The following is a 26,911-nucleotide window of genomic DNA, read 5'->3' as shown; positions in this document are numbered from 1 at the left end:
GCAACATTGTGGTGATGAACATGGTCTTTTCCCTTTTCATTTCATTTTATTTACTTCATTTATATCCCGCCTGTCCCCCGAGGAGGGCCAAAAGTGTCTTGCATCATTCTCCTCTCTGTCATTTTCTCCACACGACAACCCTGTGAGGTGGGCTAGGCTGAGACTGTGACTAGCCCACGGTCACCCAGCAAGCTTCCATGGCAGAGTGGAAATTTGAACCTGACACAGACTTAGGCTGCAATATTGAAAGTGGGGGGAGCTCCTTAGGAGCCAGTGTGACCCCACGCTGTTACAGGCTTTGACATATTAGAGCACATGAACTATGGTATTAGCATTGTACATATGCAGAATTATTCAATATAAAACCCAATTACGCATATAAACTGCAAACCATAAAGCAGAGACTTTTAATTTCGTTTTAAAAGGAAAGAGAGCCTGGATATTCTTTGTCAGAGACTTATGCTATGACATGCTTCGGAATCATTGCAAATATATTAGCAATACATTCTGCCTTTTTCTATGACCTTTCCCATCCTTTTCAATGGCTAATGAGAAACTAATTCTAATGAGAAACTAATTCTAATGAGAAACTAATTCTTGAGTTACAGAACTGAGTGCTTGATTCTCGCCTTTCCAATGACTTCGAGTGCAGAAATGTTATCCATTCCAAGGGTATTATAAGCTGACTAAGATGTAATGATGTAATGTAAACAATAATTGTATTTTATTATTTAAACATGAAAACATGATGCTATTAACTAATGAATGGGTTCAATCTGAACATATTTTTCTGGAGTTGAGAATGATGATAAAATTGATTATATAGAGAAATAGCAAAGCTCAAAACTGATTGTTTATAGTTTAGCAAAATAGCCTGGTGAAAAAGGAAGTCCTTATTTGGTAATACAATGGGAGGCCACTGAGCATGTGCAGTGAAAATGAGAATTGCTCGATTCTCAGTCAACCTCATTGAAGGTGATTGAAACAGTATAAATACAGGCAGGGAGAGGGCTAGTACTTCAGACCTCTCTCAGAGGGTCTCAGAAGATGGTGTTGGCATGTATGGCTTTACAAATATATTATTCTAGAGTGTGAATTAGATACTTTGAACTAAATCAGATTTCTTTAACTGTTATATTTTAAGTGTTGGATTTTAAAACTGAATAGAATGTAGAACTTGCTTGCTTTACTGTATACATTGTTACTGAATATTAAGACTTTGTAATACTTGCATATACATATACACACACACACACACACACACACACAATTACATTGAGGCCTGTTTAGTAGGTGACTATGTGAATAAGATAACATACCACTTCTCAGGAAGGGGTCAATTCTAAGAGCATAGTCACTCAAAAGGCACTGACCCACTTCAACGCCAGCGTAAGTGCCCCTTTAACCCAGGATAAGCACTTACTCCATCCCGGGACAAATATGCCAGCATTTGGGAGAAGTGAAGCTGCACCGGCCCCAACTGCCAGCAGGAAATTCCTGGGGGGGGGGCATTCCAGAGGCATTCCTGGGGATGGAGCTGCCTTTTGGCAGCTTCCTAACCCCTTCCACCCTGGGAACACCCCCTCTCGCAGTGGCGTGGCTACACCTCTGTTCTTGGTGGCAAGCCCCATTGATTTCAATGGGCGATTTTCCTCTTTATCTTTTTAATAGTTTAATTTCTGTTCGGCGGCCGGGAAGCCTCTGTGGATGCAGCATTGCTGTACCACCCCCAGCTGCTGCCTAACTTACCCCCCCTTCAGGAATGGGCTGCCCATCTTACACTGTAACCACTACACTGCCCTGCCTCTAAAAGGATTAAACAATTGAAAAGTTATTGCCTGGTTGTGGCTTTTTGGCAGAGTCCCACGTTTGAATCAAAGTCTACATTCCTTCCACCAGGCACATGATGTTACTGAGCCCAGTCCATCCCCACCCCATCTTGAACACCGATAGAGGATCTTGATTAAACGGCTGTCTTCAGCAATTAACTTCTCTATTTATTGCTGCCATTTGAAGGGAGCCCGAACTTGCTTGTAAAAGCAAGTTTGCAAAGTTTGCATTGCAGGTATTTCAAGCAAACTACCCCCTCCCCCAAATGAATCCTTTCAAGAAGAGACGCGAGAGCCCATTAAATAAATGCTGTTGTGAGACAACATTTCCTACATAAATTTTGTTTTATTTTAGCAAATTTACATCCCAAAATTGTATCCCATTTTTCTGCTATGGAAACCACACATGCAGAGCATCTTGCAGCAATGCCATTAAAAAAAAAGGTTAAAATTGAAATAATTTAAGCTAGCTTTTAGGAAATAAAATGAAATAATAGGAGCAAGTCAGCAATAACTCATTCTGTTCGAATGCTGTCTCTTGATTCATGCTGCACAATGTGGGGGCGGGGAGAGGCTGCATCGGTCAGGACCATGGATAGCTCCTGGGGGTTAGCCGAATGGTAAGAGGGTAGTTGAACTAGTGCTAACCTAGAGCCAAATTGGAACACACATAGTTCCACAGGGAAATGTGGGCTTCATGTCCTGTCTCTAGAAAAGAGAGCCAGCATGGTGCACCAGTTAGCATATCAGTCTAAGATCTGGGAGACCCAGGTTTGAATCCATACTCTGCCATAGAAGCTTGCTGGGTTACCTTGAGAGTCAGCGTGGTGTAGTGGTTAAGAGCAGCGGACTCGAATCTGGAGAGCTGGGTTTGATTCCCCACTCCTCCACATGAGCAGCAGACTCGAATCTGGTGAACTGGGTTGTTTCCCTACTCCTCCACATGAATCCTACTGGGTGACCTTGGGCTAATCACAGTTCTCTCTGAACTCTCTTAGCCCCACCTACCTCAAAAGGTGTCTGTTGCGGGGAGAGGAAAAGGAGGTGATTGTAAGCCAGTTTGAGACTCCTTTCGGTAGAGAAAATCGGGGTATAAAAATCAACTCTTCTTCTTCTAACACATTTTCAGCCTAACCTCTGTGTGTGTGTGTGTGTGTGTGTGTGTGTGTGTGTGTGTGTGTGCGCGCGCGCCATCAAGTCACAGCTGGCTTATAGCGACCCCATAGGGTTTTCAAGGCAAGAGATGTTCAGAGGTGGTTTGCCATCACCTGCCTGCACATAGCCTGAGAGAGTTCTGAGAGAGCTGTGACTAGCCCAAGGTCACCCAGCAGGCTTCATGTGGAGGAATGGTGAATCAAACCCAGTTCTCCAGATTATAGTCCACCGCTCTTAATCACTACATCATGCTGGCTCTCGGCCTAATCTACCTCACAGGATAAAATGGAGAAGAGGAGAAGTCTGCAAGCTTCTTTGGGTCCCTATTGGAGAGAAAAGTGGGATATACATGAAGTAAGTAAATAAATAAGAATGTAATGATAGACCTTTTGGACACACCTTAACATGGTGAGGAGGAGGAGGAGGAGGAGTTGGCTTTTATATGCTGACTTTCTCTACCACTTAAGGGAGAATGAAACTGGCTTACAATCACCTTCCCTTCCCCTCCCCACAACAGACACCTTGTGAAGTAGGTGGGGCTCAGAGAGTTCAGAGAGAACTGTGACTAGGCCAAGGTCACCCAGCTGACTTCGTGTGTAGGAGTGGGGAAACCAATCCAGTTCACCAGATTAGCCTCCGCTGCTCATGTGGAGGAGTGGGGAATCACACCCAGTTCTCCAGATCAGAGTCCACCACTCCACACCACTGCTCTTAACCACTACACCATGCTGGCTCTCTGAGGAGGTTCGTGTGTGTCCGCAAAGCTGGGAGCAACACAGTAAGGGGTCTAGACTCTTTCAAGAGGCTAATCTCCTAGCAGGGTCACTCAAGGTGGAATGGTCACAGCTGAGACACCAGACTAAGAAGTGTCCACCCTCTTCAGGGATCAATGGCCACATCAGCAGAAGAGAACAGGCAGTTCCAATGGTGATAGGGGCAGAGGAATCCTTGAAGGCTAGCTCCTGGGCAGCAGCAGTAGTGGAAGGTGACGCTGGCGGAGGACCTTTCGTAGACAATGGCAGTGCTGCTACAGCCAACCCTGGTTAGCACTGCGCAGAAGAAGGCAATGATAAACCACTTCTGACCAACCCTTACCTCGAAAACCCTATGATGAGACAGTGATTCATAGGGTTGCCATGAGTCGGAAGAGACTTGACGGCACTTAACACACACACACAGTGATAGAATTCTTAATTTAAAGCCTTTTTCCTCCTGTTGAATAGTGTTAGGGCACGGATAGTGTGAGGACTGGCCATGTAATTGCATGACCTTAGCTCTAGTCCGAGAAGTACAGACAAGATGTTTTAGTCGTTGATTGTATTAAAGTAATTGTCAGCCATTCCTTATTCTGGTAGACTCTGTCTGTGGATCCAGAGAGGTTACAATGACTGCTTAGAATGAAAGGGGCCACGCTCCATGGCAGAGGAAGGAATTGTGCCAAGCTGGAATGTATCCCACTGTCTTGGGATTCAGCGCGGTTGCTCTGGAGGGTTGTGCACTGTTGAAGAGCTGTCTGCTTAGAGACTTAAGCAGAGGGCAGAGCTACTTTTCTGGGTATCTTGGAGCTGTTCCTGCTCTCTTTGCATCCCAGAGAGGTAGCTACTTCATGGAACCATAGAGTTGGAAGGGACCACCAGGGCCATCTAGTCCAACCCCCTGCACAATGCAAGAAATTCACAAATACCTCCCCTCCACACCCCCAGTGACCCCTACTTCATGCCCAGAAGATGGCCAAGATGCCCTCTCATGATCTGCCTAACGTCATAGAATCAGCATTGCTCACAGATAGCCATTTATCCTCAGCTTAAAAACCTCCAGGGAAGGAGAGGTCCTAAGGAAGTTGGTTCCACTGAGGAACCACTCTAACTGTTAGAAATTTCTTCCTAGATGGAAACTCTTTTGATTTAATTTCAACTCATTGGTTCTGGCCTGACCTTCAGGGGCAACAGAAAACAACTTGGCACCATCCTCTACATGACAGCCCTTCAAGTACTTGAAGAGGGTTATCATATCACCTCTCAGTCTTCTCCTCTTCAGGCTAAACGTACCCAGCTCCTTCAAACTTTCCTCATAGGACTTCCACAACAACGTTGGGGGCTGGTTCCTGGATCTGAGCCTCCTCTACCTTTGAGTGTTCAGATCCTCCTTCTGATATAGAAGGGCTAAGAGTCCCGGTCTAGGACAGACAGTCTCTGAGCTTACCATGCCCACAGGAAGAGTTGACTTGAGCAGCTGTCAGGAATGTCTCCCCAGACACCTCTCCTGACGTTAATTTTCTTTCACCAGGAAATGAAATGCTGTCATTGGACTGGAAAAACACAAGGACGTCCAGACACCGTAGCTCTAGGGACAGTTCTTTTTTCTGCAGGAAGGGGGAAGGCTTTGTTCTGATTTCTTGTTGCGGGAGGGGACTTCTGATTCCATGAACCGTTGTTTTAGATCACTCATAACAGGAATCGATTTTCAGCCACATAGAATGCACGGTAATTCTGAGTAGCAAGGAGGTTTGCAACACATGATAGAAAGCTTTAATTAAGATGTATGCTTTATGGCTTATTGAGTTCGGCATTGGTGCACATACTAAGTAGGGCTTGCCGTATAAAGCGCAAGTGTTGTAACCGCGCAAGAAATAGTTAGGACTAGTGGAGAGGCGGTGCCAAATAAGCAGAGTTACAGCAGAGTCTAAGCCCCTTAACTTCAATGCACTGGGAAGGGTCTAACGCTGCTTAGGATATCACTGTTTGTTCTTGTCAGGATTCTAGTCCTCATTGCTGGTGAAATATTTTCATTAGTGGGAAAGCAATACCTGCTGTAATCTCAGAAGCCAGAAATAAAGGGGGGAGGGCAGAAGTATGGTGCACGGCTTGCCTCTTTGACTGTCTCAATGATTAGCAAAAACAAATTAAAAATTTTTTTGGGGGGGTGCAGAATAAGTAGTATTCCTTCCATTGACTCACCCTCCCTTACCAGCAACAGTTATGGGAAAGAAGAGAAGAGCTGGTTTTTATACCCTGTTTTTCTCTGCCTTAAGAAGTCTTAAAGCGGCTTACCATGCTGAGAGCCAGCGTGGCGTAGTGGTTAAGAGCGGTGATTTGGAGTGGTGGTCTCTGATCTGGAGAACCGGGTTTGATTCCCCACTCCTCCACATGGGCGGTGGAGACTAATCTGGTGAACTGGATTTGTTTCCCCACTCTTCCACACGAAGCCAGCTGGGTGACCTTGGGCAAGTCACATTCTCTCAGCCCCACCTACCCCACAGGGTGTCTGTTGTGGGGAGGGGAAGGGAAGGTGATTGTAAGCCAGTTTGATTCTTCCTTAAGTGGTAGAGAAAGTCAGCATATAAAAACCATCTCTTCTTCTTCTTACAATCACCTTCCCTTCCCCTCCTCACAACAGACACCTTGTGAGGTAGGTGGGGCTGAGAGAGTTCTGAGAGACTAGCCTAAGGTCACCCAGCAGGCTTCACGTGGAGGAGTGGAGAAACCAACCCAGTTTTCCAGATTAGAGTCCACTGCTCTTAACCACTATGCCATGCTGGCTAGAGCAGAGCAGAGAGGTCAAGCAGAGTCCAACAGGAGAGCCTGTGATTATGAAATGGGCCCAATGCTTTTTAAGGTTTTGGCCCAGCTTGCAATTACCTGCTCTCTTTCCAGAAGGGGGCAATTGTTTTTCAAATGCCCTGTTCCGAATTTCACTGCCATAGCTAGTGGATGGACCCATTGTTTTCCTGTATTCTCATTGTGTTTTCATCCCACCCATTTTCACTGCTGCTGTTTTCTTTCTTTTATGCAATTGTTATGTGATATATCAAATGTATATAATGCAAAAAAGGGGAGTTGGAAAACATTTTAATTTTAATAGGAAATACGTTTGTGGGAAGGAGAGAAATTATATGGAAACGAAGACTCGTGTTTTTGATTTGCACAAGGGAGAAATGAAATGGAAATGGAGATTCTGTTAAATTGAATTGTCAGTGATGAGAAATTGGTCACATCCCTGCCATTAAACATAAGTAGACCACCGTCGTCACAAGAGCACCAGTTCACAAGATAATTATTGGCTGGAATTTTTATTTTGTCTTGGTTTGATCTCCAAATACTTTGTAATCTATCTCTATATCGATGATAGATAGATAGATAGATAGATAGATAGATAGATAGATAGATAGATAGATAGATAGATAGATAGATAGATAGATAGATAGAGGCAGGACTTTCCTACACAAAGGAAGGAAGTAGCACCTGCCTACTGAGTTTCCCAGTTAACTTCTGTTCTTTCCTTGAAGCCTTAATTAGTTGTTCAATGACAAAAATCAAATTCTTTAATCAGCTTGATCTAAAAAAATGCCTTGTAAGAGTCTCCTACAAGTTTGGTTTTGGAAGCAACACAGAATAGAGCCCAGTCTGTACTTGGGTGGAAGGTGCCACTGGGTACTACAGGTTACAAAGGTAAAGGTAGTCCCCCTGTGCCAGCACCAGGTCATTACTGACCCATGGGGTGATGTCACATCCTGACATTTACTAGACAAACTATGGTTATGGGGTGGTTTGCCATTGCCTTCCCCAGTCGTCTACACTTTACCCCCAGCAACCTGGGTACTCATTTTGCCAACCTTGGAAGGATGGAAGGCTGAGTCAACCTTGAGCCAACTACCTGAAACCAACTTCCAGCAGGAGGACCACTTATCCGGACTGCTTGGGACCCAGAAGTGGTCCGTATTTCAGATCTTTCCCTATTTTGGAATATTTGCATATACATAATGAGATATCTTGGGGATGGGTCCCAAGTCGAAACACAAAATTCATTGATGTTTTATAGATGTTTTCTATACACTTTATACACGTAGCCTGAATGTAATTTTTTAAACAATGTTTTAAATAATTTTGTGTAATTGGACATTCAGAAAGCAAACTGGCATGCTGCTGAGGGCCTGGGAGTAATGTCTGCTTGCCGGCTCAAAAAGTCTGTTTTTTGGGTCAGTCTGGATATCCAATGTCCGGAAAAGGGATACTCAACCTGTACCTTTCTCAACTCCTTAGAGAAGGATAAGACACAAACAGCTCATTCCTGAGCCTGGGGGCCGAACGGGCTTAGGAGGCCACCAGCCCCCTATGCCGGCATCCGTGCCACTTGTGCCATACAAAGTGGCACAGATGCTGGCATAGTATTACTTGGGTGGCACCTTAGGACTGTCGCAGCAGCGCAGCCCATGGGCACTGGTTCGGCCTCCCACCAGCATCCTGCCGGCGCAAGTGCTCATGCCGGCATCCAGGGAGGCATTCCTGGGGCATTCCTGGTAGTGGGGCTGCTGCTAGGCTGCCTCCTAACCCCTTCCAGCCTGGGCACGCTCCCCTCTGAAACAGTGTTGCTGTGCCAGGTTTTTTCCTGGCACTGCCTTGCTGTTCTCTATGGGGGAGAAATTCCCCATTTTTGAACTTCAGAAACGCTTTTTTGTTGGGAATTAGTCGATGAGACTAATTTTGTAATCCTCTGCCAGGATTACAAAAAGAGTGAAATGTTTGTGTTTCATGTACATTGACTCAGGAGGTGGTGCTAGCCACTTGGCAAAGTGTTGATTGGTCAGATCAAGAGCTATTGCTCATCTGATGTCCTGGCGCTATCCTAGAAGCTTCAATTGAACTGCCGCTTCGGTTAAGAAGAGACTTCTTTTCGCTTCTTCCTCTAGTAGATAATGTTAACTATATTCTTTACTGTGTTTTAACCCTCAGAGCCTGTTAGCCACGTACGAATTGTAGATATGAGTTATTAATTTATATTCCAAGTTTATCCTCTTTTTGATACAGTAAACCTCTATATTTACTGAAAGAAAGCAATGTGTTTTGATGTTTGTGTGGGTGTGTCTAATTTATGATCCACACGATCACGATTTATTGCAATCTATCTCAGCATTTTTTTTTAGCCTTTCAGCAGCCAGGGACCCTCTTTGGAGGTGCCGTGGTGGCACCTCGGCTAGGATGTCCCTGGCCGCCACAAAACTAAAAAATGAGCTGAAAGGGAGCCCACAGTACAGTTTATAGCTGTCATTTATGAATATATGAAGCTGCCTTGTACTGAGTCAGATCAATGGTCCACACAGCTCAGGGTCACAGCTGACAAAAGGGGAGTGGAGAAAAGGATAGAACGTGGCACCTTCTGCTTACAAACTATGTGCTCCACCACTGAGCTATGTGTGTTCCTCGGCGCCTTATTCCATCAACTTCAAAATTGTTTAGTCTGACCAGTGGCAGCTGTGTACGGTCTCAAGGCCAATTCACATGTTATGAAATCCACGTGGTCCTCTTTGTATAAGGGGGAAACAAAAAAAAAGACTAGTCATGGTAGAGAAGCAGGGCTTCAGCATTACTATCCCAGATGTCTGGGTAATGAGGCAAGATGCACGGGGTCTGTGGCACACAAGGGGAAGGGGCTTCCCTCCCCAGGCTGTTTTCCTGACCTGAAATGGCCAGGGGGAGCTCTTAGTTGCCTGTTGGAGGAAACTTAGATGTACTGATAAACTACATGTACATTTCTCCAACAGGGCAGATATCAGCTCTGCAGGGACACTGCAGGTTGAGAAAACATCAGGCCGGGAGGGGTAGAATCATAGAGTTGGAAGGGGCCATACAGGCCAGCTAGTCCAAGCCCCTGCTTAATTCAGGATCAGCCTAGAACATCCCTGACAGGTGTTCATCCAGCCACTGCTTAAAGACTGCCAGTGAGGGAGAGCTCACCACCTCCCTAGGTTGCTGATTCCACTGTCAAACAACTCTTATCTGTAAAAACAAAAAAAAATTCCTAATATCCAGCCGGTACCTTTCTATCCGCAGATTAAACCCATTATTGAGAGTCCTATCCTCTGCTCCCGACAGGACCAGCTCCCTGCCCTCCTGTAAGTGATAGCCCTTCAAATACTTAAAGGGAGCAATCATGACCCCCCCAACCTCCTCTTCTCCAGACTAAACATTTACAACTCCCTCAGCCTTTCCTCATAGGGCTTGGTCCCTAGGCCCCAGATCATCGTCTTCACTCTCCTCTCGCTCAATTCTGTCCACATCCTTTTTGAAGTGGGGTCTCCAGAACTACACACATTACTCCAGGTGCAGCCTGACCAATGCCGTGCACAGCAGAACTATGACATCTTGCAATTTGGATGTTATGCCTCTGTTGATGGCATAAATCCTTTTCTCATGCACCAGAGTCCCTACTCAGATTGGTCCCACATGCACCTGGAAATTGAGTTTCCAGCACAGAACTCCAGGTGCACACCTGACCCAAAGGCCTTGCGGTGTCCACCATGTGAACTTTGCAACATGTGAACCTGTCCTCAGGCAGAGGAAGGTCTTTCCCACCCCCTGCTAGATGAGACCCAGTAATGAGACATTCCCATCTGGGACCTTCTGCTTGCAAAACAAACGCTTTACCTCTGAGCAAAAGCTCCTCTTGTAAAGGCTACATAAAGCTGCAGACCACCGGTCTACATAGCTCACTTTTATCTGCTTTGGCAGCTGTTCTCCTGGGTCTCAAGCAAAGATAGACTGCTTCCAACATCTGTTACCTGATTTCTGTTAATGGCAACTGAAACTGTGGTTTTCTGCAGGAAAAGCAGGTGCTCTGTATCTGAGAGATTGGTTTTATGACCATTTAGTTTCCTGCAAATTGGCTCATGTTTGGTGAATAGATGTCCTTTGATGTAAATTTCCTTCTTCCTCTTTCCTAGGCTCTGAAAGGGTCGAAGAAGCTGAATCTTTCTGTCCTCTCGGTGGGACGCATCCCTGGCGGTTATGTCACTAATCACATCTACACTTGGGTGGATCCCCAGGGCCGGAGCATTTCCCCACCCACAGGCCTGCCCCAGCACCAGAGTAGTTCCTTACGCAAGGATGGTGAGAAGAGGAGCCATCTCCAATTGCTGCAAGAAGGGGACGAGAAGAAGGTGAGTGCTTTGAAGAGAGTGGTAGGTGGGCAGGCAATATAGTTTCGTTCTGTTATCTACAAGAAGTAGGATGTTTGTAGTACTAGTCACCCTACCTTGAATCCGCTAACCCCACTTATATGAACCTGTCTGCATGCTCTCAAGTGCTACTTCAACTCTACCTTCATGTCACAGATTAGGTTAGCTGCCACCAGAAGCAGGGCCTTTTTGTTTATGGCCTCAAAGAATGAAACTCTTTCCAAAGGGAGGCTCATGTAAGGATAACAAAGCAGGCCTTCTGAATGCTCAAACTTAGACCTAGTTAACATGTAAAGAGGCAGAGCCATTATGTGGAACTTTGCACTCTGTTGTTGCTAGGTGGCTTCTAGGGGCAATCTTTAGCCCTGTGCAAATGCTTAATCTGGGTAACAGTGAGTTCATGGGAAGTGATAGTGGAGAGGGTCAAGATCAAACCTCCTGACCCCACTATGGTTACCATGCATTCAAGATCCCATCTATACAGGGGCTTACACGTGTACGTCCCAATGCAAGTAGGCTCTGTGCGCGCCATCTGTATCTTGCAAAAATAGAGGCCATGCAGGTACTTTGGGGCATATTTGCAAAAGGCCCATGCAGCCACAGTCTCAGATGCATAGAGATCTGGGACAGAGCCAGTATGGTGTAGTGATTAAGAGGTGAGGTTTGGAGCGGTGGACTCTGATCTGGAGGAGGAGGAGAGTTCGTTTTTTGTATGCTGACTTTCTCTACCACTTAAGGAAGACTCAAACCAGTGGTTTGGAGTGGGGGATTCTAATCTGGAGAACCAGGTTTGGTTCCCCATTCCTCCACATGAGTGGCAGAGGCTAATCTGGTGAACTGGATTTGTTTCCCCACTCCTACACACAAAGCCACCTTGGGCTAGTCACATACCTTCCTCACAGGTTGTCTGCTGTGGGGAGGGGAAGGGAAGGTGATTGTAAGCCAGTTTGATTCTTCCTTAAGTGGTAGAGAAAGTTGGCATATAAAAACCAACTCTTCTTCATCATCATCTGTTCAGATTAAACAGCTGCACATGAGGGGGCACAGCTAAGATTTTGGTACTCTGGTTTCCTGAACCTTCATCTACAGGACCAGAGTTGTCTGTCAAGCCCTGGGTGGCTTGCAGAGAACCTGGAGCTGACTTAGACCCCAAGGGTTCCCAAGACTAAATTTTACCCAACTCACGTCTCTTGAAGGGCACTCTGCCTTCACAGTAGGGATGAGTGAATGTTCTCTGATTCTTGACACATCAATAACGTTGAAAAATGCATACTTTTCTGGAATGGATTTGACGCAAGGAAACAGAAAAAGGGTTGAAAACAAAGACAGATTGGTTCATTTCACACAAGGAAGAAAAAATGGGATGTGGGGGTGAACCAGCAGGGATGAAAAGTTCAAAGTCATTCCTACTTCAGCATTGCTGTCCTGTGTGTGTGTATAAAGTGCCTTCAAGTCACAGCCGACTTATGTCGACCCCTTTTGGGGTTTTCATGGCAAGAGAAGAACAGAGGTGGTTTGCCAGTGCCTTCCTCTGCACAGCAACCCTGGTATTCCTTGGTGGTCTCCCATCCAAATATTAACCAGGGCCGACCCTGCTTAGCTTCTGACGAGATCAGGCTAGCCTGGGCCATCCAGGTCAGGGTGTTTGAGTAATGCGACAATACAGCAGTCATCTAGATAGGGACGCCTTCTCCTGAACAAAGCTGCTTGTTTATGAAAGTCACCTTCTGAACACTTTCTTCAGAGGTTAGATTAATGAGGGCAGGACTTCCTCTGTGGTGGCACCCTATCTGCGCAACACCCTTCTCAGAGATATTTGCCAAATGTTTTCACTGATGTCCTCTGGGTTCCAGGAAAATGTTTTATTCACCAGATCCTTTGGCCAGTTTCACTTGAAGTGGTCTTTATCTGCTAAAAACAATTTAGGAGTTTTTGGCGTTTTGTTTGTGTTGATTGTTTTCTTTCTTGTTCGTTTGTTGCTGGTATTGTTGTATGACCAGGTTTGTTTGATGTTTTTATTGGTTATGTGTGGATTTTTCATTTTTATGTAAGCCACTCTGTGGATTGGCTTGACGTGGGGAATGGAGGGACCACTGGGTCATTTGAGATCCCTGCCAGGAGAAGTCCTCCCTCATCATTCACCTTACCTTTAGGGTGGACCTCAAGGTCATTCCCACAGGCATGTGGGAGCTGGCTCTCTATTACATTTTTACTCCTTTTTCCCCATCAGGAGCAATCCAGGTGGCTTACAGGGTTCTTCCCTCTTCCATTTCATCTTCACAAAAACCTCATGTGGTTGGGTGAGGCTGTGGCTGGCCTCAGGTCACCCAATCAGCTTCTTATCTGAGTGGAGATTTGAACCCAGGTCTCCCCAAGCATAATCTGGCAAAATATTGTCGAAGGCTTTCATGGTCAGAGTTCATTGGTTCTTGTAGGTTATCCGGGCTGTGTAACCGTGGTCATGGTATACATGGTTTTTAGAACAGGAAGCCAAGCCTTATTCATTCTTAAACTCTCCTCTTTTCTGTTAAAGTTGTGCTGATGTTTATGAATTTCAATGGCTTCTCTGTGCAATCTGACAAAATAGTTGGTAGAATTGTCCAGTCTTTCAGTGTCTTGGAATAAGACCCTGTGTCCTGTTTGTGTCAGTCCATGTTCAGCCACTGCTGATTTCTCAGGTTGGCCAAGTCTGCAGTATCTTTCATGTTCTTTTATCCTTGTTTGTATGCTGCGTTTTGTGGTCCCGATGTAAACTTCTCCACAGCTGCAAGGTATACGATATACTCCTGCAGAGGTGAGGGGGTCTCTTTTGTCTTTTGCTGATCGTAGCATTTGTTGTATTTTCTTGGTGGGTTTAAACACTGTTTGTAGGTTATGTTTTTTCAAAAGTTTCTCCATCCTATCAGTGACTCCTTTAATAAATGGCAAGAATACCTTTCCTATGGGAGACTGTTTTTCCTGAGTTTTCTGATTTTTGTTTGGTTTAATGGCCCTTCTGATTTCATTCTTGGAGTAGCCGTTTGCTAGCAGTGCGTGATTTAGATGATTAGTTTCTTCCTTGAGAAACTGTGGTTCACAGATCCGTCTTGCACGGTCCATTAATGTTTTGATTATTCCTCTTTTCTGTCGGGGGTGGTGGTTGGAGTTTTTGTGTAAGTAGCGATCTGTGTGAGTTGGTTTCCGGTAGACCTTGTGACCTAACTGAGAGTTTGTTTTACGGATGACAAGGGTATCAAGAAATGGGAGTTTACCCTCAATTTCCTTTTCCATGGTAAACTGAATGTTTGGATGGATATTATTAAGATGGTTTAGAAAGTCCATTAATTTTTCTTCACCATGGCTCCAAATAGTAAAAGTATCATCTACGAACCTGAACCAGACTGTAGGTTTGTAAAGTGCTGATTCTAATGCTGTCTTTTCAAAATATTCCATGTAAAAGTTTGCTATTACTGGACTGAGTGGACTAAACCAAACAAAAACGTCGAAACGTCAGGAAAGAAAATTCCAAGACCACGGTTACACAGCCCGGATAACCTACAAGAACCAAAGAAAAGAAGAGAGTTTAAGAATGAATAAGGCTTGGCTTCCTGTCCTGAAAACCTCCAGACTAACAAAGACTACAGTCAACAATAGTCATGCAGATTAGCTTTGGATTTCACACTTTAACAGATCACTCCAGGATACAATGGTTCCATATTAACATACCATACCCTCATTAGCACATTATCTTGATACTTACAGAACAATGATTAGCACATTACTTTTGCAGGACAATACTCAGCTCAAACCCAACCCCTTTCTGACTATATATTACTCTTCCTACACCCTTGACACTGAGAGACACTGTCCTTCAGTGTTACTACTCTGAAGATGCCTGCCACAGCTGCTGGCGAAATGTCAGGAAAGAAAATACCAAGACCACGGTTACACAGCCCGGATAACCTACAAGAACCAATGAACTCTGACCGTGAAAGCCTTCGACAATATCTCTTCTTTTCTGTTGAAATTGTGCTGATGTTTATGAATTTCAATGGCTTCTCTGTGCAATCTGACAAAATAGTTGGTAGAATTGTCCAGTCTTTCAGTTTCTTGGAATAAGACCCTGTGTCCTGTTTGTGTCAGTCCATGTTCAGCCACTGCTGAACATGAGAAATCAGCATGAACATGAGCTGCTCTGGGCCATCCAGGTCCCGGCAATGCTAAATTACCGACACATAAATAACGTTGAAAAATGCATACATTTTACAGGGAAAATCTGGTGCCAGCAAGCAGAAAAAGGACACAAAACTAACCAATCATGAGTGCAGTTTGCACATGGGAAATGCCCAACTGGAACGAGGATTTTTGGTGTTGAAACGGCAGGGAGGAGCCATTTGCAAGCATTCTGATAGCTACAGAAAGATGGTCTTAGGCCCATTTGAAAACTCTTGGCATTAAATATACATGGTTTACCTTGGGCTATGGGCTGTATCCTTGACCAGCCTTCTCTTCCCCCCCCCTTTAAACAGCAGGTCTCCTCCTGCTGAGGATGTTCAAAAGAACGCTGCATCAATGAGCAAAATTGGTGGGGATTCTTAGAGCATGCCGAATCCTCAGCTGTGCCTAGGAGATTTCCCTCTCTGATCTTGTTGAGAAAGAGACCCTTTTTGTTAGCTTTCAGCCCTTCCGTCCCTTGAAATATTCAAAGCATCAAAGTACTGCTGCCTTTCTGCCTTAGGAATGTAGCTCGTATTCTTTTGATTGCAAATATAATCCTTGTTCTCACCAAGGCAAATTTCCTAGAATGGTGTTTAAGGTTTCTCCCCCCCCCCTTTTTTATTTATAACTTCATCAATTTTTCATTCAAGTGAATCAAAAGTTGCAAAAAAAAAAGCCTTGTTGCACCTTAAAGACTAATGCAGATATTGTGGCTGCAGCCAGCTACGTCCTTGAGCCCGAGCTCACTTGGGCATGAAGAGTGACATTCAGTTGACAGAGAGCAACCCAAAAAAGAGCAGAGTTATTGCAAAGAGAAACCAGAAGGCACAGTTTCCCAGGAGCAGGTGTGTTTCATTACATTCCAGAGGACAGGTGAACATGGGACCCATTCCGAACAGTCAACCATCTAGGCGTTCTCACACACTGAATAATGTGCTTTCAGTGTACTTTGCAGCTGGATTTTACTTTGGTCTTTTACGCATGGCTGTTTCACTCGCCATCACCCCTCCGACGACTTTGGGTCTTTGTTTGGATCATATTTGCCCTTTCTGACCATCAGAGGTCACCTCGTTCTCCCCCTAAGTTCCCCTGCATTTCGCCCATGTTTTGAGAGACCTTTTGTCTCTCGAATCTGAAAATGCAGGCAAAAAGTGGGGAAACGCAAGGGGAGAGCGAGGCGACCTCTGACGGTCAGAAATGGCATGCATCATCCAAAGACCCAAAGTCATGACGGCGAGTGAAACAGCCATGCATAAAAGACCTACCGTATGTGAAACGGTCGCTAAAGTGGGTCTGGAGACCCTATGAGGAAAGGTTGAAGGAGCTGGGTATGTTTAGCCTGAAGAGGAGAAGACTGATATGATAACCATGTTCAAGTACTTGAAGGGCTGTCATATAGAGGAGGGTGCCAAGTTGTTTCCTGTTGCTCAAGAAGGTCGGACCAGAACCAATGGGTTGAAATTAAATCAAAAGAGTTTCCGTCTAGACATTAGGAAGAATTTTCTAACAGTTAGAGTGGTTCCTAAGTGGAACAGGCTTCCTCGCGAGGTGGTAAGCTCTTCTTCCCTGGAGGTTTTTAAGAAGAGGTTAGATGGCCATCTGTCAGCAGTGCTGATTCTGTGACCTTAGGCAGATGATGAGAGGGAGGGCATCTTGGCCATCTCCTGGTCACTAGGGGTGTGGAGGGGGAGGTAGTTGTGAATTTCCTGCATTGTGCAGGGGGTTGGACTTGATGGCCCTGGTGGTCCCTTCCAACTCTATGATTCTATGAGTCTAAGTGGATTGAAAGGGGATTGAAAGTGCATTTTCAGAGTGGACATGGAGGGACTGCTCCCAAATGCTAATGAACTGGCAAAGAAGGAAGAATGCGGACAGTTTACAAAAACCTGTGCTAGCCATTCCGGTTCATATGCAGATCTTATTCTGTTGGACTTGGACTGAATAGGAACTTGGAGTGGTTTGCACGTTACAAAAAAGAAAAGAAAAAAAGAATTTCAGCTCAGCAGAACTTTCAAACATTATACCAAGCCAGACCACTGATGTAGGTTTCTAACCTCCAGGTGAGGCCTGGACTTCTCCTGGAATTACAACTGATCTTCAGACTACAGAGATCAGTTCCCCTGGAGGAAATGGAGCTGCCAGAGGGCTGACTCTGTGGGATCACATCCCCACAGAGGTCTGCCCAATCCCAAAAGCTCATCCTCCTCAGTTTGTTACCCCCAGATCTCCAGGCATTTCACAAGGCAGAGTTGGCAGCCTTACCACTGAGTGGCAGTCACTCCTCAGGATCGCTGGCTGGGTCTTTCCTAACATTTGTGGCTGGAGATGCTTTAGCTAAAGGGGTTAGGAGTGCAACCCTGAACAGCTCTGTAGAGGGTGCAACTCTGTTTAGGATTGTAGTGTGAATGTAGGATTTTCTGTATGCAAAACGTTGACTCAAATCTTGGTCTGTGTCATTGAGTATTGCCTACTCTGACTGGCAGCTCAGGCAAAGAGTTCCAACTAGAAGTACCAGGGATTGATCCTGGGATCCTCTGCACATAAAGCAGGTGTTTTCCATGCTGAGCCACTGCTCCTCGCTGTTCTCAGTTTTTTGACACCCGGCATATCAATCCTGCCTTAAGGATGAATGAAATTTGGTTGGGACTTTGGAGATCACTTAATGCTCCCTTTTCAAATTTCCATCAATTTGAGATGCTTCCTCCCCTTCACAACATTACAGCCATGAGCAAGCTCTCATTGATTTGTTTGCTTTTATTGGCTTGGTAAATCCCGCGGAAAGGCTTTATAAATGTCAGTAATATTTTCTTCAGCCGTGCAATTGGAATGCAATTGAAGAAGCGACTGAGCTTCCAGATTCTGCCTGCAGAATCATGCTGCTGGGCTGACGCATCCCTGGAAACGTAGCAGGGGAGGCGCAAAGATGAGCGACACATTGATATGTTTCAGTTGGTTAGTTGTGTTGGGTCTGCGGTGGAAGAGCAAGATTCGAGTCCCGCGGCACCTGAGAGACCAACAAGATTTCCAGGGTATAAGCTTTAAAGAGACAAAGGCCATTTATGCATGGCTGTTTCCTTGCGGTCATCCCGCTGACTACTTTGGGGCTTTGCTTTGATTATGCGTGCATTTTCCAACCATCAGAGGTCCCCTTTCTCTCCCCATGCATTTCCGCATGTTTTCCTGCGTTTTCTGGATACTGGCTAAACACGAATCCAGAAAATGCGGGCAAAATGCACGGAAATGTGCGGGGAGAGCAAGGGGACCTCTGGCGGTTGGAAAATGCACGCATAATGAAAGCAAAGCCCCAAAGTAGTTGGCGAGGTGACCGCGAGGAAACAGCCATGCATCAATGGCCTTGGTCTCTTGAAAGCTTATACCCTGGGAATCTTGTTGGTCTCCAAGGTGATACTGGACTCAAATCTTGACATTCCTATGTGATGCCGTGCAATTAAAAACAAATTCCCTGCACAAAGAAAATTAGCATGTTAAGCAACTGGATGGAGACCTCCCTGAGAATGCTGTCTTATGAAGCTGCCTGACATGCCTGAATTATTAGGAAAGTCTGAAAACAGCACTTTGGTTGCATCTGTTCCTGAAACGTCCGGTCAAGCAGAGAACCATCTTTAACAAGTCAAGAGGCCTTTGGTGTTACGTGTAGTGTTGAGACCCAGGTTCCAGTCTCCACTTAGCTGTGAAGCTTACTGGGTAACCTTAGGCCAGTCACTCTCTTTCGGGTTGTTGTGAAGATAAAAGGGAGGAGGAGAGACCAATAAATGCCAGCTCCTTGAAGACAGCCAGGGTGGTGCAGTGGTTAGGCTGTCAGACTGGGATCTAGGAGACCCAGGTTTGAATCCCCAGACTGCCAAGGAAGGTTGCTGGGTGACCTTGGGCCAGTGATACTCTCTCAGCCTAGCCTACCTCACAAGATTGTTGTTAGGATAAAATGTAGGAGAGGAGAAGGATGTTAGCTGCTTTGGGTCTACATTGGAGAGAACGGTGGGCTATAAATGAAGTAAATAAACAAGTAAAGGGTGGGTTAAGAAGTGTTATAAGTACATAGACAGATGTCATATCTCCATCTGGTTGGGAAAGGGTGACATACAAGTATAATAAATAAATAAATCTGTCACAGCCAGTATTCCACCAGACAGCAAACCAAGCTACAAGTGTGATGGAATGAAAGATTTTTTGTTTTGTTCCTTCTCACATTGAAGCAGCCATGGATTGTGAGAGAAGAACAAAAACTGGCAAAGGGGGTGGTTAGGGTTAGGGTTGCCAACTCCAGGTTAGGAAATTCCTGGAGATTTGGGGGTGGAGCCTGGGGAGGGTGGGGTTTAGGGTGGAGAAGGACCCCTGAGGGGCATAATGCCATAGAGTTCGCCCTCCCAAGCAGCCCTTTTATGCAGGGGAACTGATCTCTGTAGATTGGAGATCAGTTATAATTCCAGAAGTTCTCCAGGCCCTACCTGGAAATTAGTAGCCCTAAGAGAAACAGGAGATTTCCTGCTGCCCACATACTTTAGCAATCCTCAGCCTGTGGCAGCCAGGAAACTATGTAGGTCACAAGCTGGGTTTACGAAGTATGAAATAAAGGCCTTTCTTTATTTTAAAAAAGGTATTTCATGCCACGCCCTGACCTGGATGGCCCAGGCTAGCCTTATCTGGTCAGATCTCAGAAGCTAAGCAGGGTCAGCCCTGGTTAGTATTTGGATGGGAGACCACCAAGGAATACCAGGGTTGCTGTGCAGAGGAAGGCACTGGCAAACCACCTCTGTTAGTCTCTTGCCATGAAAACCCCAAAAAGGGGTCGCCATAAGTTGACTGCAACTTGATGGCACTTTACACACACACATTTCATGCCATCGGCATTCAGAGCAGTGCAAAAGTATTGGAGATGGCAAAATTTTCTTAGTTAAAGCAAGCTGTTTGACATATAGGGAGCTCACTGTTGTAGGGAGCTCACTGTTGTTGCCAGCCCAAATGTTTTTGGAGGCATGCCAACTCTGGCTTGAGACATTTTGGGAGTTTGGGGGAGGTGCCTAGGGAGGGTGGCGTTTGGAGAAAGGGAGCTCGGCATGGATGAGATGCCATAGAGCCCCCCTCCAAAGCTGCCATTTCTTCCAGGGGAACTGATCTCCGTAGCCTGGAGATCAGGTGTAACTCCAGGGGATCTTCAGACCCCACCGGGAGGTTCAACAAAAATGAGGGATTTTATTCAGGCATTCAGTTGGAGAAATTTTGTGCCGGAGGAAACTGCGCAGTGGGAACAATGTTTTTGTGCCCTTGGATGTATGCGGTTTTATAAGGAGCCAGATTGTTTTTTCCTGTTACCCGTCATTTCTCTTCCTTCCTTCCTATCTTACCAGCGTGGTGTAGTGGTTAGGAGCGGTGGACTCTAGTCTGGAGAACGGAGTTTGATTCCCCACTGCTTCACATGAGTAGTGGACTCTAATCTGGTGAACTGGGTTGGTTTCCCCACTCCTCCATATGAAGCCAGCTGAGTGACCTTGGGCTAGTCACAGTTCTCTCGGAACTCTCTCAGCCCCACCTACCTCACAAGGTGTCTGTTGTGCGGAGAGGAAGGGAAGGCGATTGTAAGCCACTTTGATTCTCCTTAAAAGGTAGAGAAAGTTGGCATATAAAAACCAACCTTCTTATATGTGTTCCAATTTGGCTCTAGGTTAGCCCTTATTCAGCGACCCAGTTATCATTCTCCTAACCCCGAGGAGCTATCCATGGTCCTGACTGCTGCAGAATCCCCCCCCTTCAATTGTGCAGCATGAATCAAGAGACAGCATTCAAACGGAATGAGTTACTGCTGACCTGCTCCTATTATTTCATTTTATTTCCTAAAAACTAGCTTAAATTATTTCAACTTTTACCTTTTGTTAATGACATTGCTGCAAGCTTCTCTACATGTGTGGTTTCCACAGCAGAAAAGTGGGATGTAAATTGGGGATGTAAATTTGCTAAAATAAAACAAAATTTATGTAGGGAATTTGCCTCACAACAGTATATATTTAATGGGATTTCTCTTCTTCAACTGATTCATTTGGGGGAGGGGATAGTTTGCTGGAAATACAATCTACATTTGGAAAACACACTAAAAATTTCTCTTGGCAGCAATAAATAGAGAAGTTAATTGCTGAAGACAGCCGTTTAATCAAAATCCTCTATTGGTGTTCAAGATGGGATGGGGACAGACTGGGCACAGTAACATCATATTCTTTCTTTCTTTCTTTCTTTCTTTCTTTCTTTCTTTCTTTTTTCTTCTCACTCTTTTCTTCTCATCTTCCTTCCTATCTTCACCTTTCTCTCATTCCTCCTCCTTCCTTTCCTTAAAGTTCCAGCATATGTGCTTGCAAAATAGAGTTTACATCATGCATTGGTTTCTTGTGGTGGGAGCGGAAAAGCTTAGAGCAAACTCTGTGTAGAGACCCCAGCCCGCAGTAGCAGCCTCGCGTGCTTTCCCTTTGGCCAGATCACTGGGCTGTGGGGGGTCTCCTTGGCCTCAGACCACTCAGCCAGGGAACTGGAGCTTCTGTCCCCGTCTGAGTCCGCCAGGGTTGTGGGGTCTCCTCAGCCTCTCTTTCTCCCGGCTCCAGCTGCTGGGGAAAGCGGGACGGGGGGCGAACCTCCCAGGCATGCCCCACCCCAGCTCTTCGCTTTCTCCGGGGCTGGCCTGGCTACCGGCTCTCCCAGCTCTTGGGTAAGTCACCAGGTGGGGGAAAGGCCCACGCCAGGCCTTGCACGGGCCGTCGAGGGACACTCTGGTGTCTGTGTGTGCATAAAATGTAAGATTTTTATGAGAGATTAGTTTTTTTGTTTCCCTTCAGGGTACAAATACAATTAACCTGCCTTATTTTGAACATCAAGGTGGTGTGTTGAAGCAGTTAGAGAGTTGGATTGGGCTCTGAAGACCTGAGTTCAAATCAAATGAAAGCTTGCCGGGTGATCACGGGCCAGTCACGCTCTCTCAGACTGATTGACCTTATGGGGTTGTTGTGAGGATACAAATGAGGACAGGAGAACATTATATCCTGCCCAGGGATCCCTGGAGAAAAGGGCAGGTTAAAAATGTACTAGACAGAATTATTGCCCAAATTCCGCCTTTTTGTCTCCAAGTCCCTCTCTCCTCCTTATCCCGATTTGTCTTGAAATTATTCCGGGCCTCTGACTTTCCTCACAAGGCCATTCAGCTCAGCTCTCGAATGGCAGTTTGACGTGCTCCTGACTGAGTCAATTTGGCCAGCTGAGGGTGGCAGAATCCCGGGGAACACTTTTGAGGTCTGATCAGCTTTTGCATATGCAGTAGGATCTATTCCCCCCCTTTCCTTTTCTTCCTTCTGTTTTTAATCAGCGCAAAGCGTTTGGAATGAACAAAGGCTTTAAGAATGAATTTTTTTGAAAGAGAAAATGGGAATTGGAGTTCCAGCTGAGAGGCAAGGGAAGGCCAAACAAAAGAACAGTTGAAGGCAGAACTGTATATTTAGTCGATTTGGTTTATGCACTGCAGTGGTGTCGTGTCCCAAGGCCTCGGGGGAACTGCCACAGTTGACTGTGGGGCTAGGGTTGCCAGGTCCCTCTTTGCCACCGGCGGGAGATTGTTGGGGTGGAGCCTGAGAAGGGTGGGGTTTGGGGAGGGGAGGGACTTCAATGCCATAGAGTCCAATTGCCAAAGCTGCCATTTTCTCCAGGTGAAAATTATCAAAGGGGGGGGGGACTGAGGATGAAAATTGTCTTTCCTGCTGCGTAGAGAAACTAAAAGCAACAAAATAAAACCATGCATATTTATTATTTGATTTAATCTGTCGTCCACATTTTTGCTGAGACTCAAGGCAGATTATGCAATGGAATAATGCAATTGAAACTGGGTTACAAAACTGGATTTTAGTGCAATTGAAACTGGATTACAAAATAGGAAAACAATGCACTAAATGCAGTATAATACGTACTATGAACAGTGCAATGAAAATTGACTAAACTTTTCACAGACAATTCTGCATTACGGCAACTCCCTTAAGTGTGTGACCTGAAGTGACATCACCATGTCACCAGGGACAATATAGTGACAACTCTATGGTTTTACCATAGAGTTTTTTCAGAATACTTGAGTGACCCATTTCACTTCTGATTTAGCCTGGAAGTAATGTGGGTAGACTGAGGTGCCACTAGGATGCCTTTCCTCCCACTCCCCCCAGGCTCCGGCAGGCCTCCTGCTGTATCAAGAGGCCTAAAACCCCTGATACTTAGCTAGCATGGTGTAGTGGTTAAGAGCGGTGGTTTGGAACAGTGGACTCTAATCTGGAGAATCGAGTTTGATTCCCCACTCCTCCACATGAGCGGTGGATGTGAATCTGGAGAACCAGGTTGGTTTCTCCACTCCTCCACATGGTGACCGTGGGCTAGTCACAGTTCTCTTAGAGCTCTCTCCGTCCCACCTACCTCACAGGGTGTCTGTTGTGGGGAAGGGAAGGGAAAAGGTGATTGTAAGCCAGTTTGATTCTTCCTTAAGTGGTAGAGAAAGTCAGCATATAAAAACCAGCTCTTTTTCTTTAGACAGACCAATGGTGAGGCTTGGTTATAAAGCAGCTTCATTTGTTTATGTTGAGATGTAAAGCAAATTCATTACCTGGTATCTCCAGTAAAAAGAACTCAGCTGGTGAGGAAAATTCAGCTCAAGACCCCAGCTCTCCCAATGGAAATTGGCTGGCTCTTCATATTAAAGATTCTCCATGAAGTCATGAAGTCAGTGGGTTATAGATCAAATCAGGCCTGAACTGACCCTAGAAGCTAAAATGGCTAAACTGAGGCGATTGTATTTTGGTCACATTTTGAGAAGACAAGAGTCACTGGAAAAGACAGTCATGCTAGGAAAAGTTGAGGACAGCAGGAAAAGAGGAAGACCCAACAAGAGATGGATTGACCCTATAAAGGAAGCCACAGCCCTCAATTTGCAAGACTGGAGCAAGGCTGTCAAAGATAGGACATTTTGGAGGACATTGATTCATAGGGCCGCCATGAGTCGGAAGCTACTTGACGGCACTTCACACACACACACTCACACACACACACACACACACACACATTAAGTCATATATCCAAGAACATCATCACATCACTGGAAAATAAGCATCATTTGTTATTGTGAACCAGCCTTTAAAATACACACACTGTATGCAAAATGCAGTCATTCTCAAGCATGGTGTGGAATGGAAGAAAATGCAGACCATGATTGTCATTTTAAACACCAGGCCATTTTTCCATTGCGTGTTAAGCCTCAAGAAATTTCCCAACAGTCTTAGTTGGTTAATGCATATGCATAGGCACACTCGAAGCTGAATAGCTTAGTGGCACAGTTCAAGGTCAGAATGTTTGACAGGAATGTTCAGAGTCAGACCCCTTTGCCAAATCTTAGCCACCAGACAATCATTCTGAGACCCTGCTGGCAAAACTCAGAACATGAAGGAACTTAATTAATACATTGAAGCGGGTCGAAAGCCATAACGGGGGTCACTCCTCTGGTCAAAGAGCAGTTTGGTTTCCCGCTATGATCAGTGTGTGTGTGTGTGTGTGTGTTAAGTGCCGTCATGTCGCTTCCGACTCATGGCGACCCTATGAATCAATGTCCTCCAAAATGTCCTGTCTTTGACAGCCTCGCTCAGATCTTGCAAATTGAGGGCTGTGGACTTTATTGAGTCAATCCATCTCTTGTTGGGTCTTCCTCTTTTCCTGCTGCCTTCAACTTTTCCTAGCATGCTTGTCTTTTCCAGTGACTCTTGTCTTCTCATAATGTGACCAAAATATGATAGCCTCAGTTTTGTCATTTTAGCTTCTAGGGTCAATAGGATTGATCAATACCTTCGAAAAATTGGTAAAGTGTTTGCTTTTTATCGAAACCTAGAAATTGTTCTAATTTGGTATTTGGTATATTTGGTATCCATGCTATTGCATTTGTGTTCAAGCATCATCTGGATTACATGAAATTAGATGACACGTATTATCATTTTGCACTAATAGAAATAAAAGAATTATAAAAATGTAATTAGTGTTGGCAGAAGGCTAGTTACGCAGAGTAGCACCAGACTCACTGATTAAAGATAAAGTGTAATGTTTATTAGGGAACTACATTTTGGACAGGAAAGCCAACAGACAGAGGTCGAAAACACATGGCTTTTTTGTCTTGTGATTCTCCCGTGAATATAGCAAATCTGTTTTGTAAACTCATGGTGGTCTCCCGTCTGCGGGACCAACCCACTTCCAGTACAATACTTCCCCTGGTTTTCCAATTCCTGTGTTGTCTCGAATTTAAAGAAAGAATCGCTGCAATTGCGATGGCTTCCCTGTGCGGTTCGGCGCGGGGGCTGACTCCCCTCCCCTGCAGCCCATTCCACTTTCCCCTCCCACTCCTCCCAGCCGACAGGGGGGAAAGTTTGCACCCATTGCAAGCCAACACCACCTGGCCCCGCTTCCAGTAGCAGGCAAGGCGGAGTGCGAGGAGGAAGATGTAAGCCAGCCCTTGCCTGCCGGGGTGAGGGTATGCAGGATATGTGTGTGTATGCGCATGCGCCACAGGATTGATGGCGCCTTCTCCCTGCTGCCTGAGCGAGGAGGAATGAGTGCGAGGAGGAAGATGTAAGCCAACCCTTGCCTCTCGGGGTGTGCTGGGATGTCTCTGCTACTCCCACTGCAACCCGCATGAATGGCTATCAAACTGCATGAAGTAGAAAGTCAGCTACTTTGGAGGCACACGCTCAAAAGTTCCTTAATGTTAAACCCTTCGCTTTTTGTGTGTGTGCGCCGTGGGGTTGACAGTGCCTTCTCCCTGCCGCTTGACTTGTTGTTTGTCTTTCTCATGCGTTCTTTTTTTAAAAATCTCGGGATAGAAAAGTGTGAGACATGAGAGGGACAAACCAATGACATCCTAGCCATGCGTTAATGGTTAGAGATAGTCTCTAGCTGCCTTTCTGACTGAAGGAGAGGGAGAGGAGCAGCAGCTTCTGAGAAGGAGGAAATTAGACCCGAGAATATCAGTCTAAGGACAGACAGGTGACATAAAAAGATGGGAAGGTCTCTAACCTTACTGTCCTATCTAGCTGACCACTAGCCCACACCCTGCTGGGTGGTCTTCTCATTTATTTGCATGCTACACATTGTTAACAATTGTCCAACAATTAGGACACATTATCTCCCCTCTTTCTGAGGAGGTGGGCGGGGTTCTGCCTAGATCCATGTCATTATAACGGCCAAAGTAATGTGTATTTATTTATTTTTGAAAGGGATTTTAAATTTTTGAGAGTATAAACAAAACAGAATAGAAAATATAGTGATTAAAACAAAACAAGAAAAAAATCACATCATGATCTCATTTACAATTAAGACAGTTTTACTAAAGGAAAAATAATATAACAACGATGCTATAATGAACAATACGTGATAAAAGATAATGGTGGTTATAAGAAATATGTAATAAGATAATAGACACCATTAAGTAGTAATTATGTTAATATGTTATCATAAATCGTAACATTCTTTGTTTGATACTTAATAACCACAATATTCGTATTCACCAGTATATTAAGTTGAATTACAAATAATAAAGGTAAAATACATAATATAAATTATTGTATTATTTTTCTAAAAAGCTTAATTATTGCTTTATATTTCTAATGATTCTATTATGCTTAGGGCTGTTTAGCTTGGAAAGAAGGCGGATGAGGGGAGTCATGATAGAGGTTCTAAAATTATGCATGGTATGGAGAGAGTGGACAGGGAGAAG

At 45.1% G+C, this 26,911-nt stretch overlaps 1 protein-coding gene across 1 annotated transcript in view; it reads left to right on the top strand.

The window, feature by feature from the left end:
- The window catches only part of WHRN (whirlin), a 155,130-nt gene that overhangs the window by 38,837 nt on the left and 89,382 nt on the right, over nucleotides 1-26,911 (top strand). Inside the window, exon 2 of the mRNA XM_056860351.1 lies at nucleotides 10,702-10,917. Within this exon, the coding sequence (XP_056716329.1) occupies nucleotides 10,702-10,917 (216 nt within the window). The remainder of the gene's footprint in view (nucleotides 1-10,701; nucleotides 10,918-26,911) is intronic.

This window comes from Euleptes europaea, chromosome 14 (genome assembly GCF_029931775.1).
Source record: "Euleptes europaea isolate rEulEur1 chromosome 14, rEulEur1.hap1, whole genome shotgun sequence".
Lineage (NCBI taxonomy): Eukaryota > Metazoa > Chordata > Lepidosauria > Squamata > Sphaerodactylidae > Euleptes > Euleptes europaea.
This window is presented reverse-complemented; position numbering and strand designations above follow the sequence as displayed.